Source organism: Engystomops pustulosus, chromosome 3 (assembly GCF_040894005.1).
Source record: "Engystomops pustulosus chromosome 3, aEngPut4.maternal, whole genome shotgun sequence".
NCBI classification, from domain to species: domain Eukaryota; kingdom Metazoa; phylum Chordata; class Amphibia; order Anura; family Leptodactylidae; genus Engystomops; species Engystomops pustulosus.
The window spans coordinates 188651427-188672819 of NC_092413.1; the positions used below are offsets into that span (position 1 = coordinate 188651427).

The 21393-nt window shown below is 43.6% G+C and overlaps 1 protein-coding gene across 2 annotated transcripts in view; it reads left to right on the forward strand.

Moving 5' to 3' along the window:
• The window catches only part of LOC140120664 (galactose-3-O-sulfotransferase 2-like), a 42825-nt gene that overhangs the window by 13403 nt on the left and 8029 nt on the right, over positions 1-21393 (forward strand). The window contains exon 2 of one of the 2 annotated variants that reach the window (XM_072139625.1): positions 12495-12587. The exons of the other annotated variant lie outside the window; for it this stretch is intronic. Coding sequence (XP_071995726.1) covers positions 12495-12587 — 93 coding nt within the window. The remainder of the gene's footprint in view (positions 1-12494; positions 12588-21393) is intronic. 2 annotated transcript variants of the gene reach the window in all.

Consider the following 21393-nt stretch of genomic DNA (forward strand, 5'->3'; position numbering starts at 1 on the left):
GGATCAGCAGGGGTTCCACAACTACTAGCTTAACTACCACAAGTATGTGCAGGCATATGAATGCTAAACACCCCACTCAATGGCACCAAGCCCGTTCACCTCCGGCCGGGCACACCACTGCTCCTTCCCCTGTGTCATCTGCTAGTCAGCCCCCTGCCCAGGACCCCGGCCCAAACACCTCCCGTGCGAAAACCCCATCTTCGCCTCCACGACCCTCCACAGCATCCACCAGCGTTCAGCTCTCCATACCCCAGACGCTGTTGAAAAACTCTCTGGTCAGCATGAAGTCGGAAGCTTTGCGCTCGTCACAAGAGACGGGGGAAGAAGATTCCCTTGTTGATAGCCAAAGCACCCTTAGGTCTGTTTCTCAGCGCATATCGGAGGAGGTGGAGGAGGATGAGGAGGAAGAGGAGGAGAATGTTGGCGAGACAGAAGAGGGGACCATTGTTCAGTCCTTCACTGTTCAGCGTGTATGGGCAGAAGAAGAGGAGTTGGAGGAGTTGGAGGAGGAGGAAATGGGCAGTCAGGCCAGTGAGGGGAGTGAATTCTTACGCGTTGGTACTCTGGCGCATATGGCAGATTTCATGCTAGGCTGCCTATCCCGTGACCCTCGCGTTCAAAGAATTTATTCAAGCACCGATTACTGGGTATTCACTCTCCTGGACCCACGGTACAAGCAAAATCTTTCCACTCTCATCCCTGGAGAGGAAAGGAGTGTGAGAATGCATGAATACCAGCAGGCCCTGGTGCACAAGCTGAAACAGTATTTCCCTTCTGACAGCGCTAGCGGAAGAGGGCGTACTTCTGCGGGACAAGTAGCGAGGGAGAGTAGGCGAGCAGGTAGCTTTTCCAGCACTGGCAGGGGTACGCTTTACAAGGCCTTTGCCAGTTTTATGTCACCCCAGCAAGACACTGTCACCTGTTCCCAGTCTCGGCAGAGTAGGGCTGATCTTTACAGAAAGATGGTGAGGGAGTACGTAGCTGACCATACCATCGTCCTAAATGATCACACAGCTCCCTACAACTACTGAAAACTTTTTTGGACTGCCACATACAGGCACTATCCAAATTAAATTGTCTCCATAGCAGCCTCCACATGTCGTCTTTTTAGCTGGCTCCACACGTTATCGCCATAGCTGCCTCCAAAAGTCGTCCATATAGCTGCCTCCATACATGGTCTCCTTATCAAATGGGGAGGAGCCGAGAGACAGGGGCTTGGACAGGCGAAAGCTCGCCTGGCAGTGGACCGCCAGCTCCATCCCTAGATTAGGCAGCCTCAGAGGCATCCATGCATGCTGCCCCTGCTGTTTCCTGTCCATTTTGCCTCCACGATCCTCCACAGCGTCCACCAATGTCTCATTTCAACTCTCTATACCCCAGACGCTGGAGCACTAGAGGATATGCAGCACATCATCCCCTTATCAAACGAGCTGTGTCAGGCAGAATTTTCAGGTGTTTCACCAGATACATAGTGGAACTCGGCCCAACTGTCGCCGCCATGCTGGAGACCTGAAGTTGCAATCATAGCAGCGCAATATGAATGCCCCATACTGTCGCTTTTAATCATGGAAGTCGTCTCCATGGCTGCCTCCACATGTCGTCCCCTTATCAAAAGAGCTGTGTCAGGCTCATTTTTCGGGTGTTTCACCAGATACGTTATGGAACTTGGTCACTATGTCGCCACCATGCTGTGTTATCGACTAAATATACCGCCAACCTTTTGTTCACATAGGAAATCATTTCAGCGCTTCTTGCTCACCTCCTTTAGTGAAGCCTGAGTCCATTTAGGGTATGTCGCCATGACACTCTCTAGCCTGCCGCTGACTCTGCATGCCATCTCCTATAGTGTCAGGACAATTATTGCATGTTTTAGATGTTATCTAGCCTCACTCGGTCACTCTGTCATGGCCATGCTGTTTCCCATAATTTTGGCATAATGGTGCGATTAAGCAGCCTCAGAGGCATCCATGCATGCTGCCCCTGCTGTTTCCTGTCCATTTCCGTGGTGTTTCCATCCTTTTCTGAGGTTCCCAGGTGTTTGGCCAAGCTTCCCTGTACAGAGCCTTGGTCCCCTTGAAAAATGCTCGAGTCTCCCATTGACTTCAATGGGGCTCGTTATTCGAGACGAGCACTCGAGCATCGGGAAAAGTTCGTCTCGAATAACGAGTACCTGAGCATTTTAGTGCTCGCTCATCTCTATTTATTTCTTAAACAGAAGGATTATATCAATTAAATTTGTATAGATCCCTTAAAATAGCTGCCAGTTTAATGTCCTCTTAGGCTACATTCACACGATGTATGCCTGCCGTACCGTAGTACGGCGGGCATACATCGGCGCTGCGGAGAGGAGCAGGGGATGAGCGCTGCTCACCCCCGCCCCTCTCCATAGGGAGATACAGTGCACGGCGCCGTAATACGGGAAAAGATAGGACATGTCCTATCTTTTCCCGTGCTACGGAGCGGTACGGTACCGCACGTGTGCTGCACTGTACCGCTCCCGCTCAGGGCCGTGAGCCCATAGGAGTGTATGGGGGATGTATATCGGCCGTATATTCTTCCCCCATACATGTGTGTGAATGTAGCCTTATTTTAATTATTATTTGTTATTATTTTTTCCTGTTCACATCTGCTCTTTCTTATATATTATAGAATTATTATTTGTTATTCATGTATTTTTTTAGGCTTAGATTTTTTAAATTTATTTAGGCACTTCGAGAGATGGAAAGGATTATGGATGAGATACATGTCCATCTGTATCCCTCCATAGTTCAGACATTTTAGGCTACCTTCACACAAACATATGGGAGGCGTATGGGGGGCATATGTACGGCCGCAAGCTTGCATATGTACGTCCCCCATAGACGGCAATGGCCGCATGGAGCGGCATCGTACCGCTCCGTACACGGGAAAAAGTAGGACATGTCATATATTTCCCCATGTTACGGCCTGTATGAAGTGCTTTACTATGGAGAGGGGTCACCCCTCCTCCTCTCCATGGCGCTGGACATATGCTTACCCGGCGGGCATACGTTCGTGTAAATGTAGCCTTAATGTAATTTGATGTAAAAAAAAACAACCTTCCATAATCCTTCTTATATTTGTAACTTTGTAACCTTGTACATTTGAAAATATAATGCAGAACCCACAGTTATTGCAAAAGTATAATGAATAACATTGACTTTTAACGGATGTAGTGTACATTGGAGAACAAAACGGTGTTGTAAACCGGATTCTAGTTTATCTTTAACCTGTTGAACAGTATGATGTGAAAACTCATTGTAATATTTTTTTCAATGGAGATGTGTATTTTTTTTTACTTAGACTAGATGTAGAAATAATGCAAAAAATACCTTGAATTCCTTAGGGAAAACAAAATTAGAATAGAATTCTAATATTAAGCCTGAATCAGAACAGGAATAGATTTAGGTAAGGTGATCAGCATAAAAACATACTTAGAAAAACATTCATATATGGAACTTTTTGTTTCATACATTTTCATGCTGCATTTCTTCCGTAGTTTTTTTTGTAGATTTTATTTCCGGACTTTTTCAGTTATATGTCTTATTCATTTTTTCATGACTTGTACTTCAGAAGAGGGATTAACATTTTCTTTGTAATCTCTGGTTTTCAGTTTAGTCACAGAAATGGAAAAACTGGGAAAAGTTCCTCGGCTTCACCAAACAAGCTTTTTTTAAAGAATACATTGGGCAGGATTTACTAATTCTGGCGCAAGCACGACTGTCGGCATCGGAGATCAGTCTCCAGAAAGCACAGCCCGATGTTTTAAAGTGGTGCACGGCTGTAAGTAAATAATGGGTAGACGGTAATAATCAGTCGTGCGCCATAAAAATGCCGACATCAATAAGATGTGCGCCAAAATCTTACATCGACTGCCTTAATTTTGCTCTCTGACCATTTATTTCCTGATCTATTGTGCATCAAAAATTGTGCCTAAAAATGCAGACAAAATACACATAAATGTGACGATAATGTGGAAAAGTTAGGCCACGCCCACTTGCTCCAAAAAAAGAAGAAGGAGCCTGGATAGTCGGAAACATCTTTTCTTTCTGGCGCAAAATCATTATAAATGATCTGCAACAATTCTGCGCCCAAAAAACCCCAAAGATCCCGGCATTTTTTAGGCGCAGATACGATAATAAACGTCCCCCATTATTTTGTAGAATTTACTTTTATACATCCATTGATTTTTAATGTTAAAATTCTGCCATCCTTTTCATTATTTTTTAGGAAAATAGTAGCAAAGCTGCCTAGATTATTGCTTCCATCATAGAACCATAGAATGGAATGGAGAGAATACAACCATAGAATGGAGCCAAATGAATGTCAACAAAATGCAATAAAAGTTCCATTGCAATCAATCGATTTTTTTAAATCGAAGTAACATAAGTGATGAGAAACGGAGAAACTAAGAGTATAATGCAGATGTGAAACTAGCCTGATGAAACTTAGATTCATAGAGAATTTTTTTTTACTAGCTTTCTTGAATTTAGGCTAGACTTCGAGGGGCATTTATTATTGTGGTTTGCCACATGTGCACCATATTCATGAAAATTCAGTCCCAACAGTTATTCTGCTCTTGTAATTTCCAGACATGTCTGACGCTCATTTGTTCTTTTTGTGGTGCGCCAAATACATTAAAGGCGACCTGTCATCAGGAGCCCTTTTTCTGGCTCCCGCATGTCCCCATAGAGAATATTGTGCGCATTGCCAAATAGTTTTTATAGTAATATTGGCTTTTTCTGAAAAAAAGATAAGTTTGATCCCCTTTTCGTATGCATAGCTGTGTCCCTAATGACATGGGAGTGGCCAGTGCGGAATGTGCTCCTAGGGAAGGCGCTCCGTCATGCATAGATTTCAAATTTCAAAAACCTCCTATGTACCTCACATTGCCCCCCCCCCCCGCTCCCCAGCTCCCACACTGCTTCCCTCCGCAGGACGTCATACATGTCTGCCCCAATCCTCACTGGCCCCTACGGCCACAGCTCTACTTACATAAAGGTAAAAAAAAAAGTTTTACTATAATAACTCTTTGGCAATGCGCACACTATTCTCTATTGGGACATGGGGAGTCAGAAAAAGAGCTCCTGATGACAGGTTCCCTTTAGGTTCCCTTTGTTTCACAATATGACATCACAGGGCAAATCACCACTAAAATCAGGCGCCTAAAAAGAACAACTAGCCCAAAAAATAATAAATGCCCCCTTTTTTTCTAAATGTAGTAGTAATAGAAGTAAACACAGTGGGGAAGATGTATTATCGTATCTGCGCCATAAAAGTGATGGGTAATGTCTGTTTTTGTGGCACATAATGTATGCGGATCATTTACAATGGGTTTTGCACCAGAAAGAATGGTTTCTTCCGACAATTCCGACTCAACCGTCTTTTTTGGGGGCAAGTAGGTATGGCCTATCTTTTCCACATCACCGGCCACATTTATGTGGAATTTGTCGGCATCTTTTGGCGCAAAACAGACCAGGAAAAAATGGTCTGAAATAATAATAAAAACAGGCGCAATCCATGTAAGATTTTGTCGCACATCTCATTTGTGTCAGTATTTTTATGTTGCCCGACTGATTAGGTCAATCTGCACATTATTAATTACAGGCGTTCACTCTATGCTTCGAAGTCTGATCTCAGATGAAGACTGTCGAGGTTGCGACAGAATAAATAAATCTCCCCCCAGTGCGTTGATTCATGTTTGAATACTAAAAATTACCAAGTAACACTAAAAAGGACTAATTAAACACACACAGCAGCATATGTATACAGACATATTGGAGCACATTTACTTACCTGTCTCGTTGACGCCGCCGATCCGGAATATCCAAGGAGGATTCGGAGCTGCCGCAAGTCACTAGGATTGTGTGTCCAATTTCCTGCATGTGTCGCTTCCCTTGCTGAGGTCCACCAGAGTTCACCATCTTCTCCCGGTGCAAGTGAGTGCTGATCTTGTGACACAATTTGGTTTTTAAATTCCGTGGTTTGTCCGACTCCACGCCCCCCGATTTGTGTCGCATGCAGACCGATCGCGAGCGCCAATAACCTGGGGCAATTCAGGGCAAAACGGTAAAAAGTCGGGACCCCGACGAAAATGCGGTGTTTGGACCCTTATTAAATGTGCCCCATTGGGGCAGATTTACTATTTGTGTCGCAAATTTTGACTAACAAATGATGCAGGTTTTGTTGCAAGGGTTTAATAATTTGGCACACGACAGAAAGTGTCTGAAAAGACTCCAAATTCCTAAAGGTGTTATAGAATTTGGTAGACTTGTTTTTTGTGGGTCTACACGTGCGACACAAATTGCTCCAGAGAATGGTTCTGGTGATTTAGAAGTTAAAAAAAAAGTGTCGGGAGAGAAAGCTTTGCCCATATTGAGACGAATCCTAATCCTAAGTCGAGACCATCGAATAAGAGGAAATTTCTGGCACTGGCACATAATCAATAGGTTACAGGAGGCGCACCAGGAAAAAATGGCAGCCCACGCTGAAAACAGGCAAAAACAGCATAAGAAATATGCCACATTAAGTATAGAAGTAGAAGATAAAATGTAAAACAGTAAATTTATAACATTGATTTAGCTTTTTTTTTATTCATTTTTTCAAAATGTTTCACATACAGATGTTATTAATGAGCATTTTACATGTCTTTTGGACTTTTACATATTCAATCTTCATAGTGTATTTACATTATATACAACATTTTTACATACCACCTCCGGCTGGGAAAATCCCTCCAATTCCTTTCGCAGCCCTGTTATGCATAAGCACTGAAATGTGTAATGATTAGAGATGAGCAAGTATACTCGTCCGAGCTTGATGCTTGTTCGAGTATTAGCGTACAGGAAACGGCTCGTTGCTCGGACGAGTATCTCGCCTGCTCAAGATCGAGCATTTACTTAAGAAAACACAGTGAAGAACAGTGAAGAATACAATGAATACGTTGAACACAGTGAACACAGGATCATTTAAGTGAAGAACACAGTGAAGAACACATTGCAGATGTTCTGTACATCTGCTAACTTATCCGAAGACACGCGTGCCGAACGGTGTTCTTCACAATAGTATGTGAAGAACAATATGTGTGAAGAACACCGTTTGGCGCTTGTGTCTTCCGATAAGTTAGCAGATGTACGGAATATCTGGAATGTGTTCTTCTTTAGTGTTCTTTCAATGTGTTCTTTCAGTGAAAAATGCTTGAGTCTCCCATTGGCTTCAATGGGGTTCGTTATTCGACACGAGCACTCGAGCATCGGGAAAAGTCTGACCCGAGTAACGAGCACGCAAGCTTTTTAGTGCTCGCTCATCTCTAGTAATGATGCATTGCAGTGAGAAAACAAAAGCTTCTGCTGTCACCTGCTATGGCATATTTGTCACATGTCAACAATTTTTCTATTTAAAGGGAACCTACCACCACAAATCTACCTATAAAGGTAGATTGGGTGGTAGGTGGATCAATGGGACGTGAGGAGAGCCCTTTTAAGGGCTAATCCTCACGTCCCTGCACTTTTTTAATAACTTTAATTTGGTATTTATTCAAATTTACTTATGCGGCTACCGGGGCGTGGAGTAGCCGCATATGAGATTACACGAGGCGGCTACTCCACGCCCCGGTAGCCATTTTACCACTCCTACTCACCCATCTTCGGCGCGCAGCTCCGTGTAGCTGCGCGCCCTCGTCCGGCGATCCTGCCGTCTGCGCATGCGCAGAAGAGCAGACCCGCTCCGGTTTCGGAGTTGTGACCGCGCAGGCGCGGGCCTGCTCTTCTGCGCATGCGCAGACGGCAGGATCGCCGGACGAGGGCGCGCAGCTACGCGGAGCTGCGCGCCGAAGATGGGTGAGTAGGAGGGGTAAAATGGCTACCGGGGCGTGGAGTAGCCGCCTCATGTAATCTCATATGCGGCTACTCCACGCCCCGGTAGCCGCATAAGTAAATTTGAATAAATACCAAATTAAAGTTATTAAAAAAGTGCAGGGACGTGAGGATTAGCCCTTAAAAGGGCTCTCCTCACGTCCCATTGATCCACCTACCACCCAATCTACCTTTATAGGTAGATTTGTGGTGGTAGGTGCCCTTTAAGCAAATTGTAATAGCAGTGCTGGGGCTGTAAGGTAATACTGGGAAATATTTGTCAGTTTGCAACAAAAATTCAAATCATGTTAATTAAAGTCGTGTTATATGTCATTGTGCCTCATTTATCAAGTGTTTTGGATAGTTTTAGACACTTCTATAACTTAAACGACAAAAGGGATGCAAGTGAAGTGATTTAGTTTTGCAACCAAAGTTATGCCATCAGGCCAAAATTTTGGCTTTTTTTTTGTTGTAAAGTTATAGGTGGCGTGGTGGCTGAGTGGGTAGCACTTCTGCCTTGCACAACTGGGGTCCTGGGTTCACATCCCACCCAGGTCAACATCTGCAAAGAGTTTGTATGTTCTCTCCATGTTTGCGTGGGTTTCCTCCGTGTCCTCTGGTTTCCTCCCACACTCCAAAATATACTGTTAGGTTGTTTAGATTGTGAGCCCCATGGGGACAGGGACTAACTCAGCTTATGTGCAGCGCTGCGTAATCTGTAGGCGCTATATGAATAAAGAATTATTATTATTAAATTAGTCTTGAACTTTTATTACTTTGGTGTAATTTGATACTGTTTTTCAAAACTTTTCAACTGTTACAACACTAAAAATGTAGTTTTTTAAGACTGGTGGTGCATGCCCGCGCGAAATACTTAAATTACCAAGAGGTTCCGACTTCTAAGTAATTGTGTTAGAGCACTCTTGCACAGGAATTAAAAATATAACCCGCAACAGTTTTTTGCCAGAGGTTTTTGTAAATTTGGCTGACCAGGGCGTACCCAAAAGGGAAAGTGGCACATATGGCAGCAAAAAGTGGTAAATTCCATGGAGTGCGTCACGAATCATGCCTTTTATTGCCTTGTATGCTAGAAAACATGAAAAATTGTCCCCTTTTTGTTTGAAGTATTGACGGATAAGTAAATATCAGATTAGGACAAAGTTGGATGTTTATGCAGTAATGAATTATACTATATCAACCTTAAAGTGAATCATATCTGGCAAATCCATTCAATTTTCTATAGCCAAAGAGGTCTGCAATGAGAACCCTCATTATAATGACCCCTGTATTCCACATCTGTTCCTAAAATAATAGTCCAATCACCTCTCTTCTTAGAATCCACAGTGGTCCTAGTAGTCAAATCAGCTTAGCATTAAGTCTCAGAATGTGGCAACTTTATAAAATATTAGTTTCCATAAAACTTGCTCATTGTGTGAAAATAATAATAAACACAAAAATACATTTGTTCTTTCCACATTCCCGCGGAGCCGTAGAATCACATGGATGTGCTATATTTAGCTCACCTTGACTAGGCATTTTCTGTGTTTTTGAAGTCATCACATTCCATGGTACATTTTTTACCTCTACTGTTTATGAGTAAGGACTTAAGTGTCAATTCCTCCTTTTTTAAAATCGAAGCATGTTAATATTGAAAAGTGATCGGGTTTACGCTTCTAGAAAAACTGATCAAACCAGCCAAATTTATAATAAACATACAAAAAGTCATGAATTTAAAATACTTGCTTTTTAGAAAGCGTTTAAAAAAGCACCAAGAATGCAACAGGTGACCGTACCCATTCCCAATGATCAGCCTGGTACCGTTATTGTCAGCACATATATTACTGGGCTGCTTAATTAGAGAATAGCTCATAATCCAATTCATTGATATAATGTGGATCTAAGAAGAGCCAATCCTTAGATCCACAGACAACAAGGCTTTTAAAATGATGCAAATGAGCCTGAGGGGCTCCAGGTTCTATAGGTGTCACATTTTTAAGCCTTTTTTTTGTAATAACCAGGACATTAGAAGCTTAAAGAAGAGCAGATCTTTCCAGAGGGGGCACACACCAGTATGCCAGTGTGCTTGGTTTACAAACCTTCATCCTGCTGGTAGATGTCCTTTTAGGACAAAGGTGTGTTTGTTATGAGGGGATATAATGAAGACCTGTCACCTTGTAAGCTTGGGAACTATGATGTATTGTTAGTGTAGTAATGTCATGTTCATGTGACATTGCTTTGTTTGCATAGGAAGCTAATAAAGTTGGTTGTGGCTAGTCTAAACAAACTTGATGCCATTTAAGCAACCAAGTCTGTTTAAGCCTGAAGTCAGCTTCCTACAAACTAATTTCCTTGCAAAATGTACATTGTATAGATAGAGATAAATAGGTGCTAGATTATTAAATACGGTATTTAGGATTAGCCATAGAAACATGAAAAGTCAAGGATTTCTCAAGCAGAGCTAAGGGTTATGAATGTACATAGAGGGCTTGCCAACATAGCTCACTCCAAACATGGTGTCATGGCCACGGGTGCCCCTGCAAACCATATCCACGATCGCAGGCGCACCCTGGAGCCTGCCTGCTAACTTACCTCTCTCGGCTCTGGAGGCCTCCTTGCTCTCCATGGTCTTGTCCGCGCGTTCCCGTCTTTTAGGGCACAAGATAATTGGCGCTGGCTGGCTGCCAAGATAAATAGATAAATTTCTGCCCCTTCCTGGGTTCCCATGCGGATCTTTGTGCCTCATAGCCTTAGAGAAAGGCTATGCCCTGTGCAATTATCCTGATTTCCTGTTGTGATCTCGATTCTGTTCCTGACCTCGCTCTTGTGCTGCCAGTCCTGACCTTCTGCTACTTCCCCGACTCTGATTCCGTGCTGCCTGTCTCGACCTCCTGCCTGTTCCCGACCACGAGTTTGCCTGACGAATCTGTACTATGCCTTTGCTGCCACCGCAGACAAAGTCCCACCAATACGATGGTGATCCCAAGTTGTGCAGGGGGTTCATCATGCAGTGCTCTCTGCACATCAAGCTTATGCCCAAGCAATTCATCATGGAGAGGTCGAAGGTGGCCTTCATAATCAGCCTCCTATCTGGGGAAGCTCTGGCATGGGCTACACCTCTCTGGGACAGAAGAGACTCGGTCACGGCTGACTTCACCACATTCCTCACAGAATTCCGATTCGTCTTCAAGGAACCAGCAGGGGAATCATTTACTGAGACTCCCCTGCTGAACTTATGCCAAGGGGACTCTTCTGTTGATTCATCCACAAATCCTCTTCTCCTGTTGGTGCCAGTTTAATCTTTGTTGCCAAGAAAGACGGTAAAGAACTGGTATCCTCTGCCCTTGATCACGGAACTCTTTGACCGCCTCAGTGGTGCAAAGGTTTTCTCTAAATTGGACCTTCAAGGGGCATATAATCTTATCCGAGAGGGCGATAAGTGGAAGACCGCCTTTAACACACGAGATGGGCTCTTTGAATACCTGGTCATTCCCTTTGGACTGTGCAATGCTCCTGTAGTATTTCAGGAATTTATTAATGATATCTTCAGAGACTTGCTATACACCAGTGTCGTAGTCTACTTAGATGACATCTTGGTGTTCTCTGCTGATCCGGAGTCTCATCAGGTCCATCAAGGTCTTAGGCGCCTAAGGGCCAATCGTCTCTATACCAAACTGGAGCCACCGGCTCATTGTAACGAAACTGCAGAAACCAGATTGCCCCAGTTCTGATGAAAACCTGTTGTGTTGAACTGCCTTGAACTGTGCACAGGTCTGCCACCTGCTGGTCATTCATCCTTATAATGAGGTGCGCCTTATAATCCGGTACACTTATATATGAACCTTGTTGTTTTAGCAGGCATTTATTGATGGTGCGCCTTATAATCCTCTGCGTCTTATAGTCCAAAAAATATGTTAAGTCCCAATTTTGTTAGACAGTGTGATTCGTTTATATACTGTTACATCCTGTTCATTATTGGAGTCATATGTTCCTTTGAAAGCTTACAAAATTAACTGCAATACCGTAGGAGCCCTAAAATCACATTGTAGAGGTTGATGGTGATTTTCTGCTCGGTCACCTCAATAACCCTAATACCCCATTGGTGCCTATGCTACACACATTCATTGACCATTTTTCCATAGTCAGAGTTTGGTCAGAATTTTCATGAGTATTTGGAATCATAGATAACTATTATAGCTACTCTTAGTGGGATCCACTCCTGGTTTTGGCTTACAAATACTGAAGCTAAACTCTGTCCAGAATCAGGGGGAAACTTGATGGGGGACAGATGTTGTCTTCACAACCGTGCCCATGTTGTCTAGTGGGCCCACATGGTGTTCCGTTCCCATATGAGATGACTAGTACTATAAAGAAATCATTATAATTGGGAGCCTGGAACAGATTTAGCACAGGGTCCCGACAGCTTCAAGTTACGCCACTTGGTATGTGGTGCTGCTCTGGTCCTTCTGGACCCTATCTGCCTTACACAAGGTTTTGGCCACATACTGAATCATTTCCAATTGCCACATGTTGCCATAATATTACTTCTTCTCTACTTTTTCCCTTGTGTATTATATTTCCTCATAAAGTACACGCTTAAACCATCATTTTGCTTTTTCCTAACAGAAATTTCAAAAATGTAAAAGTTGGATATGGATTTGTCATCATCTTTGGGATATCCATGATCATCTTTCACTGTTATAACGCTAGAAGACAAAGGTCAGTGAACGTAAATAAAAATATGATAAAAGGTCATTAACTAGAAGAAAACTCATAATGCTCCGAGTTTAATATTGTCTTATGGCTTCTCAGCCTTATTTGTGCATCTGCTACTAGATACTTTTGTATGGATAGAAATGGTTTTCATCCTTCTTTATACAGGCAGTCCCCTACTTAAGGAAACCCGACTTACAGATGATCCCTAGTTAAAGACGGACCGCTCTGCCCACTGTAACCTCTGGTGAAGCTCTCTGGATGTTACTATAGTCCCAGACTGCAATGATCAGCTGTAAGGTGTCTGTAATGAAGCTTTATTGATAATTCTTGGTCCCATTACAGCAAAAAATGTTGTAACTTCAATTGTCAGTGGGGCAAAAAAAAAATGTTTTTGTCTGGATCTACAATTATAATATATACAGTTTTGACTTACAAATTCAACTTAAAGGGAACCTGTCACCAGGGACCTCATTTTTCACTAAAGACAGGTTGCAGAAGCTCATCACAGCTGCAGTGCAAATCTGCCTTTCTGCCTTCTCTATGCATTTGCATTACAATATACTGTAATTGTGTGTTATAACTTACTCTTGCATCCTGACAAAATCCTGGGGTAGTCACAGGGGTTGGACTTTGGTTTGGATGCATTTCAAAAAACAACATGTGCCTTGTCTGTGTTACTCCTCAGAGCTTAGACTCCACCTTTGTGCTCCTGTACAGCTCCTTCTCCTGCTCCTTCTCAGAGGTCAGTCTGACATCAGTGGGGGGCTACAAGCTGTACAGGAGCACAAACATGGAGGCAAATGCTTAGAAAAGGCAGAGAGGCATATTTGCACTGCAGGTATCATGGGCTTTTAGAATCTGTGTTTAGTGAAAAATGAGGTCCCTAGTGACAGGTTCCCTTTAAGAACAAACCTGTGGAACCTATCTTGTATGTAACTCGGTGACTGCCTGTAATCCTAAATGATCACCTTTACCGCAGTTGCTTTATGATTTTTATGGGTCAATATCTTTATTGAACAGACTGTTGTATAAAGATTTTTTACAGAAAATGCAAAGAATATAAGCAAAATACAATGAAACTCATATTGGGTGAAATGTAGCCAAAGGCTCATTTTGATTTTGGAAATCGGCCCGGGAAGAACTGAAAGCAAAGCTTGTCCTGGTGACAATGTGATCAATGAGCGGAAGAGGGAATTATATAGTTGCGTGATCTCCTGCCATAACAGGTATATTAGCGCACAACGCCACCAGAAAAGTAACATTGTACTCTCCTCTCCTCCACATCTCCAGCAACAGCTTGGTGTGGTATGCTTTCAGAGTTTTAATCTTATTTCCAAACCTCATCACGGCGTAACTACAGTGGTAGCAGCCATAGCAGTCGCTATGGGGCCCACAGTGTCAGGGGGCTCCGTCATCTGATCTGACACATGAAATAATGTGGAATGAGCACCATTATATTATATACATTATATACAAACCTTGTATGTGTGTGTATCTGTGATGTGTATATTCTGAATGTGCATGTGGTGTATGGTGTGTATATACTATATGTGTGTGTATGTGTATCTGTGATGTTTATATGCTGTATATGTATATGGTGTGTGTATATACTCTTTTTGTGTTTATATGCTATATGTCTGTATATGGCACTGTATGTATGTGTATATGTGATGGGTATATGGTTTATATGTGTGTGTGTATGTATGAGTTTATAAATGTCTATATATATATACACTCACCGGCCACTTTATTAGGTACACCTGTCCAACTGCTCGTTAACACTTAATTTCTAATCAGCCAATCACATGGCGGCAACTCAGTGCATTTAGCCATGTAGACATGGTCAAGACAATCTCCTGCAGTTCAAACCGAGCATCAGTATGGGGAAGAAAGGTGATTTGAGTGCCTTTGAACGTGGCATGGTTGTTGGTACCAGAAGGGCTGGTCTGAGTATTTCAGAAACTGCTGATCTACTGGGATTTTCACACACAACCATCTCTAGGGTTTACAGAGAATGGTCCAAAAAAGAAAAAACATCCAGTGAGCGGCAGTTCTGTGGGCGGAAATGCCTTGTTGATGCCAGAGGTCAGAGGAGAATGGGCAGACTGGTTCGAGCTGATAGAAAGGCAACAGTGACTCAAATCGTCACCCGTTACAACCAAGGTAGGCAGAAGAGCATCTCTGAACGCACAGTACGTCGAACTTTGAGGCAGATGGGCTACAGCAGCAGAAGACCACACCGGGTGCCACTCCTTTCAGCTAAGAACAGGAAAATGAGGTTACAATTTGCACAAGCTCATCGAAATTGGACAGTAGAAGATTGGAAAAACGTTGCCTGGTCTGATGAGTCTTGATTTCTGCTGCGACATTCGGATGGTAGGGTCAGAATTTGGCGTCAACAACATGAAAGCATGGATCCATCCTGCCTTGTATCAACGGTTCAGGCTGGTGGTGGTGGTGTCATGGTGTGGGGAATATTTTCTTGGCACTCTTTGGGCCCCTTGGTACCAATTGAGCATCGTTGCAACGCCACAGCCTACCTGAGTATTGTTGCTGACCATGTCCATCCCTTTATGACCACAATGTACCCTGTAACATCTGATGGCTACTTTCATCAGGATAATGCGCCATTTCATAAAGCTGGAATCATCTCAGACTGGTTTCTTGAACATGACAATGAGGTCACTGTACTCAAATGGCCTCCACAGTCACCAGATCTCAATCCAATAGAGCATCTTTGGGATGTGGTGGAACGGGAGATTCGCATCATGGATGTGCAGCCGACAAATCTGCGGCAACTGTGTGATGCCATCATGTCATATGGACCAAAATCTCTGAGGAATGCTTCCAGCACCTTGTTGAATCTATGCCACTAACAATTGAGGCAGTTCTGAAGGCAAAAGGGGGTCTAACCCGTTACTAGCATGGTGTACTTAATAAAGTGGCCGGTGAGTGTATATGTATAATGTATATAAATGTGTGTGTATATTTGAGTGTAATATGTATACTTTTAAGCAGGAATGGGGCCCTATTCAAAAGTCTGCTATGGGGCCCTGCCTTACCTAGTTACGCCCCTGAACCCCATCCATACCCACATGATATGAAATTATTAATAGAAATATTCTATGTACCACTGCATCTTTACTGGGTGTGTGTTAAGTGAAATAAAGGCATATGCACATGAACAGTTTCTGTAGCAGAATTTTTTGGCACAGAATTTGTAGATCATGTATCAAGTTGTAGATCATGTATGTACAAACTATGCAGAGTTCAGTGGATTTACTTGTAGTAATATCACTGGATTTACTGCTAAATTACTTAATAAGAGAATACAAGACAACATGGGAGGAGAGGGCTAATACAGAGGTTGCACACTGCCAACCTTGCTGCCCAGGAAGATTTCTAACAAGTAGCTTAGAATAGAAAATGGCATAACTCTGGAAAGAAAACAGATGAGCAACACAATCCGGGCATTGTTCTGTTTGTTTTTGAATAGGGGCATCACATGACAATCGGTCATCTTCCATACCCTGTAGGCAACCATACAAGCAGCTTACCTCACAAGAAGCTGCTGAGAAAAAGTCTGCCAGTGTTTTTATTTATCTGTTTCCTGGCCTCAAACTATTTTTAGATCGAAATCTGTGCCTGTATATATCACTTCATAATATGATTTGCTCACATTGGAAATATGCTGCTTTTCCTGTCCTTGGATTACAAACTGATGGCAGATCTGCAAATCCTATGGTGCCATGACTTGGAGAGGACACAAGCCATGTGAGGGGTTATATACAGGAGAAGATACAAGCCATGTGAGGTGGCATATACAGGAGAGGACACAAGCCATGTGAGGGGGTTATATACAGGAGAGGATATAAGCCATGTGAGGGGTTATATACAGGAGAGGACACAAGCCATGTGAGGGGGTTATATACAGGGGAGAAGACAAGCCATGTGAGGGGGTTATATACAGAAGTGGACACAAGCCATGTGAGGGGGTTATATACAGGAGAGGATATAAGCCATGTGAGGGGGTTATATACAGAAGTGGATACAAACCAATGTAAGGGGTTATATACAGGAGAGGACACAAGCCATGTGAGGGGGTTATATACAGGAGAGGATACAAGCCATGTGAGGGGGTTATATACAGGAGAGGACAAAAGCCATGTTAGGGGGTTATATACAGGAGAGGATACAAGCCATGTGAGGGGGTTATGTACAGGAGTGGACACAAGCCATGTGAGGGGGTTATATACAGGAGAGGATACAAGCCATGTGAGGGGGTTATATACAGGAGAGGGCACAAGCCATGTGAGGGGGTTATATACAGGAGAGGATACAAGCCATGTGAGGGGGTTATATACAGGAGTGGACACAAGCCATGTAAGGGGGTTATATACAGGAGAGGATATAAGCCATGTGAGGGGGTTATATACAGGAGAGGACAAAAGCCATGTTAGGGGGTTATATACAGGAGAGGATACAAGCCATGTGAGGGGGTTATGTACAGGAGTGGACACAAGCCATGTGAGGGGGTTATATACAGGAGAGGATACAAGCCATGTGAGGGGGTTACATACAGGAGAGGGCACAAGCCATGTGAGGGGGTTATATACAGGAGAGGATACAAGCCATGTGAGGGGGTTATATACAGGAGTGGACACAAGCCATGTAAGGGGGTTATATACAGGAGAGGATATAAGCCATGTGAGGGGGTTATATACAGAAGTGGATACAAACCAATGTAAGGGGTTATATACAGGAGAGGACACAAGCCATGTGAGGGGGTTATATACAGGAGAGGATACAAGCCATGTGAGGGGGTTATATACAGGAGAGGACACAAGCCATGTTAGGGGGTTATATACAGGAGGGGACACAAGCCATGTGAGGGGGTTATATACAGGAGAGGATACAAGCCATGAGAGGGGGTTATATACAGGAGAGGATACAAGCCATGTGAGGGGGTTATATACAGGAGAGGACACAAGCCATGTGAGGGGGTTATATACAGGAGAGGACACAAGCCATGTGAGGGGGTTATATACAGGAGAGGATATAAGCCATGTGAGGGGGTTATATACAGGAGTGGATACAAGCCATGTAAGGGGGTTATATACAGGAGAGGATACAAGCCATGTGAGGGGGTTATATACAGGAGAGGACACAAGCCATGTGAGGGGGTTATATACAGGAGAGGATACAAGCCATGTGAGGGGGTTATATACAGAAGTGGATACAAACCAATGTAAGGGGTTATATACAGGAGAGGACACAAGCCATGTGAGGGGGTTATATACAGGAGAGGATACAAGCCATGTGAGGGGGTTATATACAGGAGAGGACAAAGGCCATGTTAGGGGGTTATATACAGGAGAGGATACAAGCCATGTGAGGGGGTTATGTACAGGAGTGGACACAAGCTATGTGAGGGGGTTACATACAGGAGAGGATACAAGCCATGTGAGGGGGTTATATACAGAAGTGGATACAAACCAATGTAAGGGGTTATATACAGGAGAGGACACAAGCCATGTGAGGGGGTTATATACAGGAGAGGATACAAGCCATGTGAGGGGGTTATATACAGGAGAGGACAAAAGCCATGTTAGGGGGTTATATACAGGAGAGGATACAAGCCATGTGAGGGGGTTATGTACAGGAGTGGACACAAGCCATGTGAGGGGGTTATATACAGGAGAGGATACAAGCCATGTGAGGGGGTTGTATACAGAAGTGGATACAAACCAATGTAAGGGGTTATATACAGGAGAGGACACAAGCCATGTGAGGGGGTTATATACAGGAGAGGATAAAATCCATGTGAGGGGGTTATATACAGGAGAGGATAAAATCCATGTGAGGGGGTTATATACAGGAGAGGACACAAGCCATGTGAGGGGTTATATACAGGAGAGGACACAAGCCATGTGAGGTGGTTATATACAGGAGAGGATACAAGCCATGAGAGGGGGTTTTATATAGGAGAGGACGCAAGCCATGTGAGGGGGTTATATACAGGAGAGGATACAAGCAATGTGACGGATTATATACAGGAGAGGATACAAGCCATGTGAGGGGGTTATATACAGGAGAGGATACAAGCCATGTGAGGGGTTATATACAGGAGAGGACCCAAGGCACTTGAGGGGGTTATATACAGGAGAGGACACAAGCCATGTGAGAGGTTATATGCAGGAGAGGATACAAGCCATGTGAGAGGTTATATACAGGAGAGGACACAAGCCATGTGAGGGGGTTATATACAGGAGAGGAAACAAGCCATGTGAGGGGGTTATATACAGGAGGGGACACAAGCTAAGTGAGGGGGTTATATAGAGGAGAGGACACAAGCCATGTGAGGGGTTATATACAGGAGAGGATACAAGCCATATCAGGGGGTTATATACATTAGAGGATACAAGCCATGTCAGGGGGTTATATACAGGAGAGGACACAAGTCATGTGAGGGGGTTATATACAGGAGAGGACACAAGCCACGTGAGGGGGTTATATACAGGAGAGGACACAAGCCATGTGAGGGGGTTATATACAGGAGAGGATACAAGCCATGTGAGGGATTATATACAGAAGTGGATACAAACCAATGTAAGGGGTTATATACAGGAGAGGACACAAGCCATGTGAGGGGGTTATATACAGGAGAGGATAAAATCCATGTGAGGGGGTTATATACAGGAGAGGATAAAATCCATGTGAGGGGGTTATATACAGGAGAGGATACAAGCAATGTGACGGATTATATACAGGAGAGGATACAAGCCATGTGAGGGGGTTATATACAGGAGAGGATACAAGCCATGTGAGGGGTTATATACAGGAGAGGACCCAAGGCACTTGAGGGGGTTATATACAGGAGAGGACACAAGCCATGTGAGAGGTTATATGCAGGAGAGGATACAAGCCATGTGAGAGGTTATATACAGGAGAGGACACAAGCCATGTGAGGGGGTTATATACAGGAGAGGAAACAAGCCATGTGAGGGGGTTATATACAGGAGGGGACACAAGCTACGTGAGGGGGTTATATAGAGGAGAGGACACAAGCCATGTGAGGGGTTATATACAGGAGAGGATACAAGCCATATCAGGGGGTTATATACATTAGAGGATACAAGCCATGTCAGGGGGTTATATACAGGAGAGGACACAAGTCATGTGAGGGGGTTATATACAGGAGAGGACACAAGCCACGTGAGGGGGTTATATACAGGAGAGGACACAAGCCATGTGAGGGGGTTATATACAGGAGAGGATACAAGCCATGTGAGGGATTATATACAGAAGTGGATACAAACCAATGTAAGGGGTTATATAAAGGAGAGGACACAAGCCATGTGAGGGGGTTATATACAGGAGAGGATAAAATCCATGTGAGGGGGTTATATACAGGAGAGGATAAAATCCATGTGAGGGGGTTATATACAGGAGAGGACACAAGCCATGTGAGGGGTTATATACAGGAGAGGACACAAGCCATGTGAGGTGGTTATATACAGGAGAGGATACAAGCCATGAGAGGGGGTTTTATATAGGAGAGGACGCAAGCCATGTGAGGGGGTTATATACAGGAGAGGATACAAGCAATGTGACGGATTATATACAGGAGAGGATACAAGCCATGTGAGGGGGTTATATACAGGAGAGGATACAAGCCATGTGAGGGGTTATATACAGGAGAGGACCCAAGGCACTTGAGGGGGTTATATACAGGAGAGGACACAAGCCATGTGAGAGGTTATATGCAGGAGAGGATACAAGCCATGTGAGGGGGTTATATACAGGAGAGGATACAAGCCATGTGAGGGGTTATATACAGGAGAGGACCCAAGGCACTTGAGGGGGTTATATACAGGAGAGGACACAAGCCATGTGAGAGGTTATATACAGGAGAGGACACAAGACATGTGAGGGGTTATATACAGGAGAGGATACAAGCCGTGTGAGAGGTTATATACAGGAGAGGACACAAGCCATGTGAGGAGGTTATATACAGGAGAGGAAACAAGCCATGTGAGGGGGTTATATACAGGAGGGGACACAAGCTACGTGAGGGGGTTATATAGAGGAGAGGACACAAGCCATGTGAGGGGTTATATACAGGAGAGGATACAAGCCATATCAGGGGGTTATATACAGGAGAGGATACAAGCCATGTCAGGGGGTTATATACAGGAGAGGACACAAGTCATGTGAGGGGGTTATATACAGGAGAGGACACAAGCCACGTGAGGGGGTTATATACAGGAGAGGACACAAGCCATGTGAGGGGGTTATATACAGGAGAGGATACAAGCCATGTGAGGGGGTTATATACAGGAGGGGACACAAGCCACACGTGGTGTTAAGGATGAGGTCACACGTTGCATTTTGGTTGCATTTTCATTTCATTTTGAAAGATATTACAACAGCTAAGAAGAGGTGACTTGCCTAATAACATTTGCATGCACAAAACGCACATGTTAACGTATTGTTAATGCAATGTTAACATCTTGTTTACATTGCGTTTTTTAAAGGGAAATGTTAACAGTAATGTAATTAGGCAAATCACCTCTCCTCAGCTGTTGTGATGCGACCAAAATGCCACATGTGACCTCACCCCTAAAAGTAACCAATACATTTAAAAAAAAATGTGAATGCAAAGATTTATGAATTTAAAAAAAAAATACAGGTTAATGTGCAAAATTTTAAACATTTAAAGCATGTGAAATAATTCCAATGTACATGTTAAAACAGGGTCCATAAAAATAAACTTTTCTTGGCACCTGTCCTGGACTAGGTGCAGATT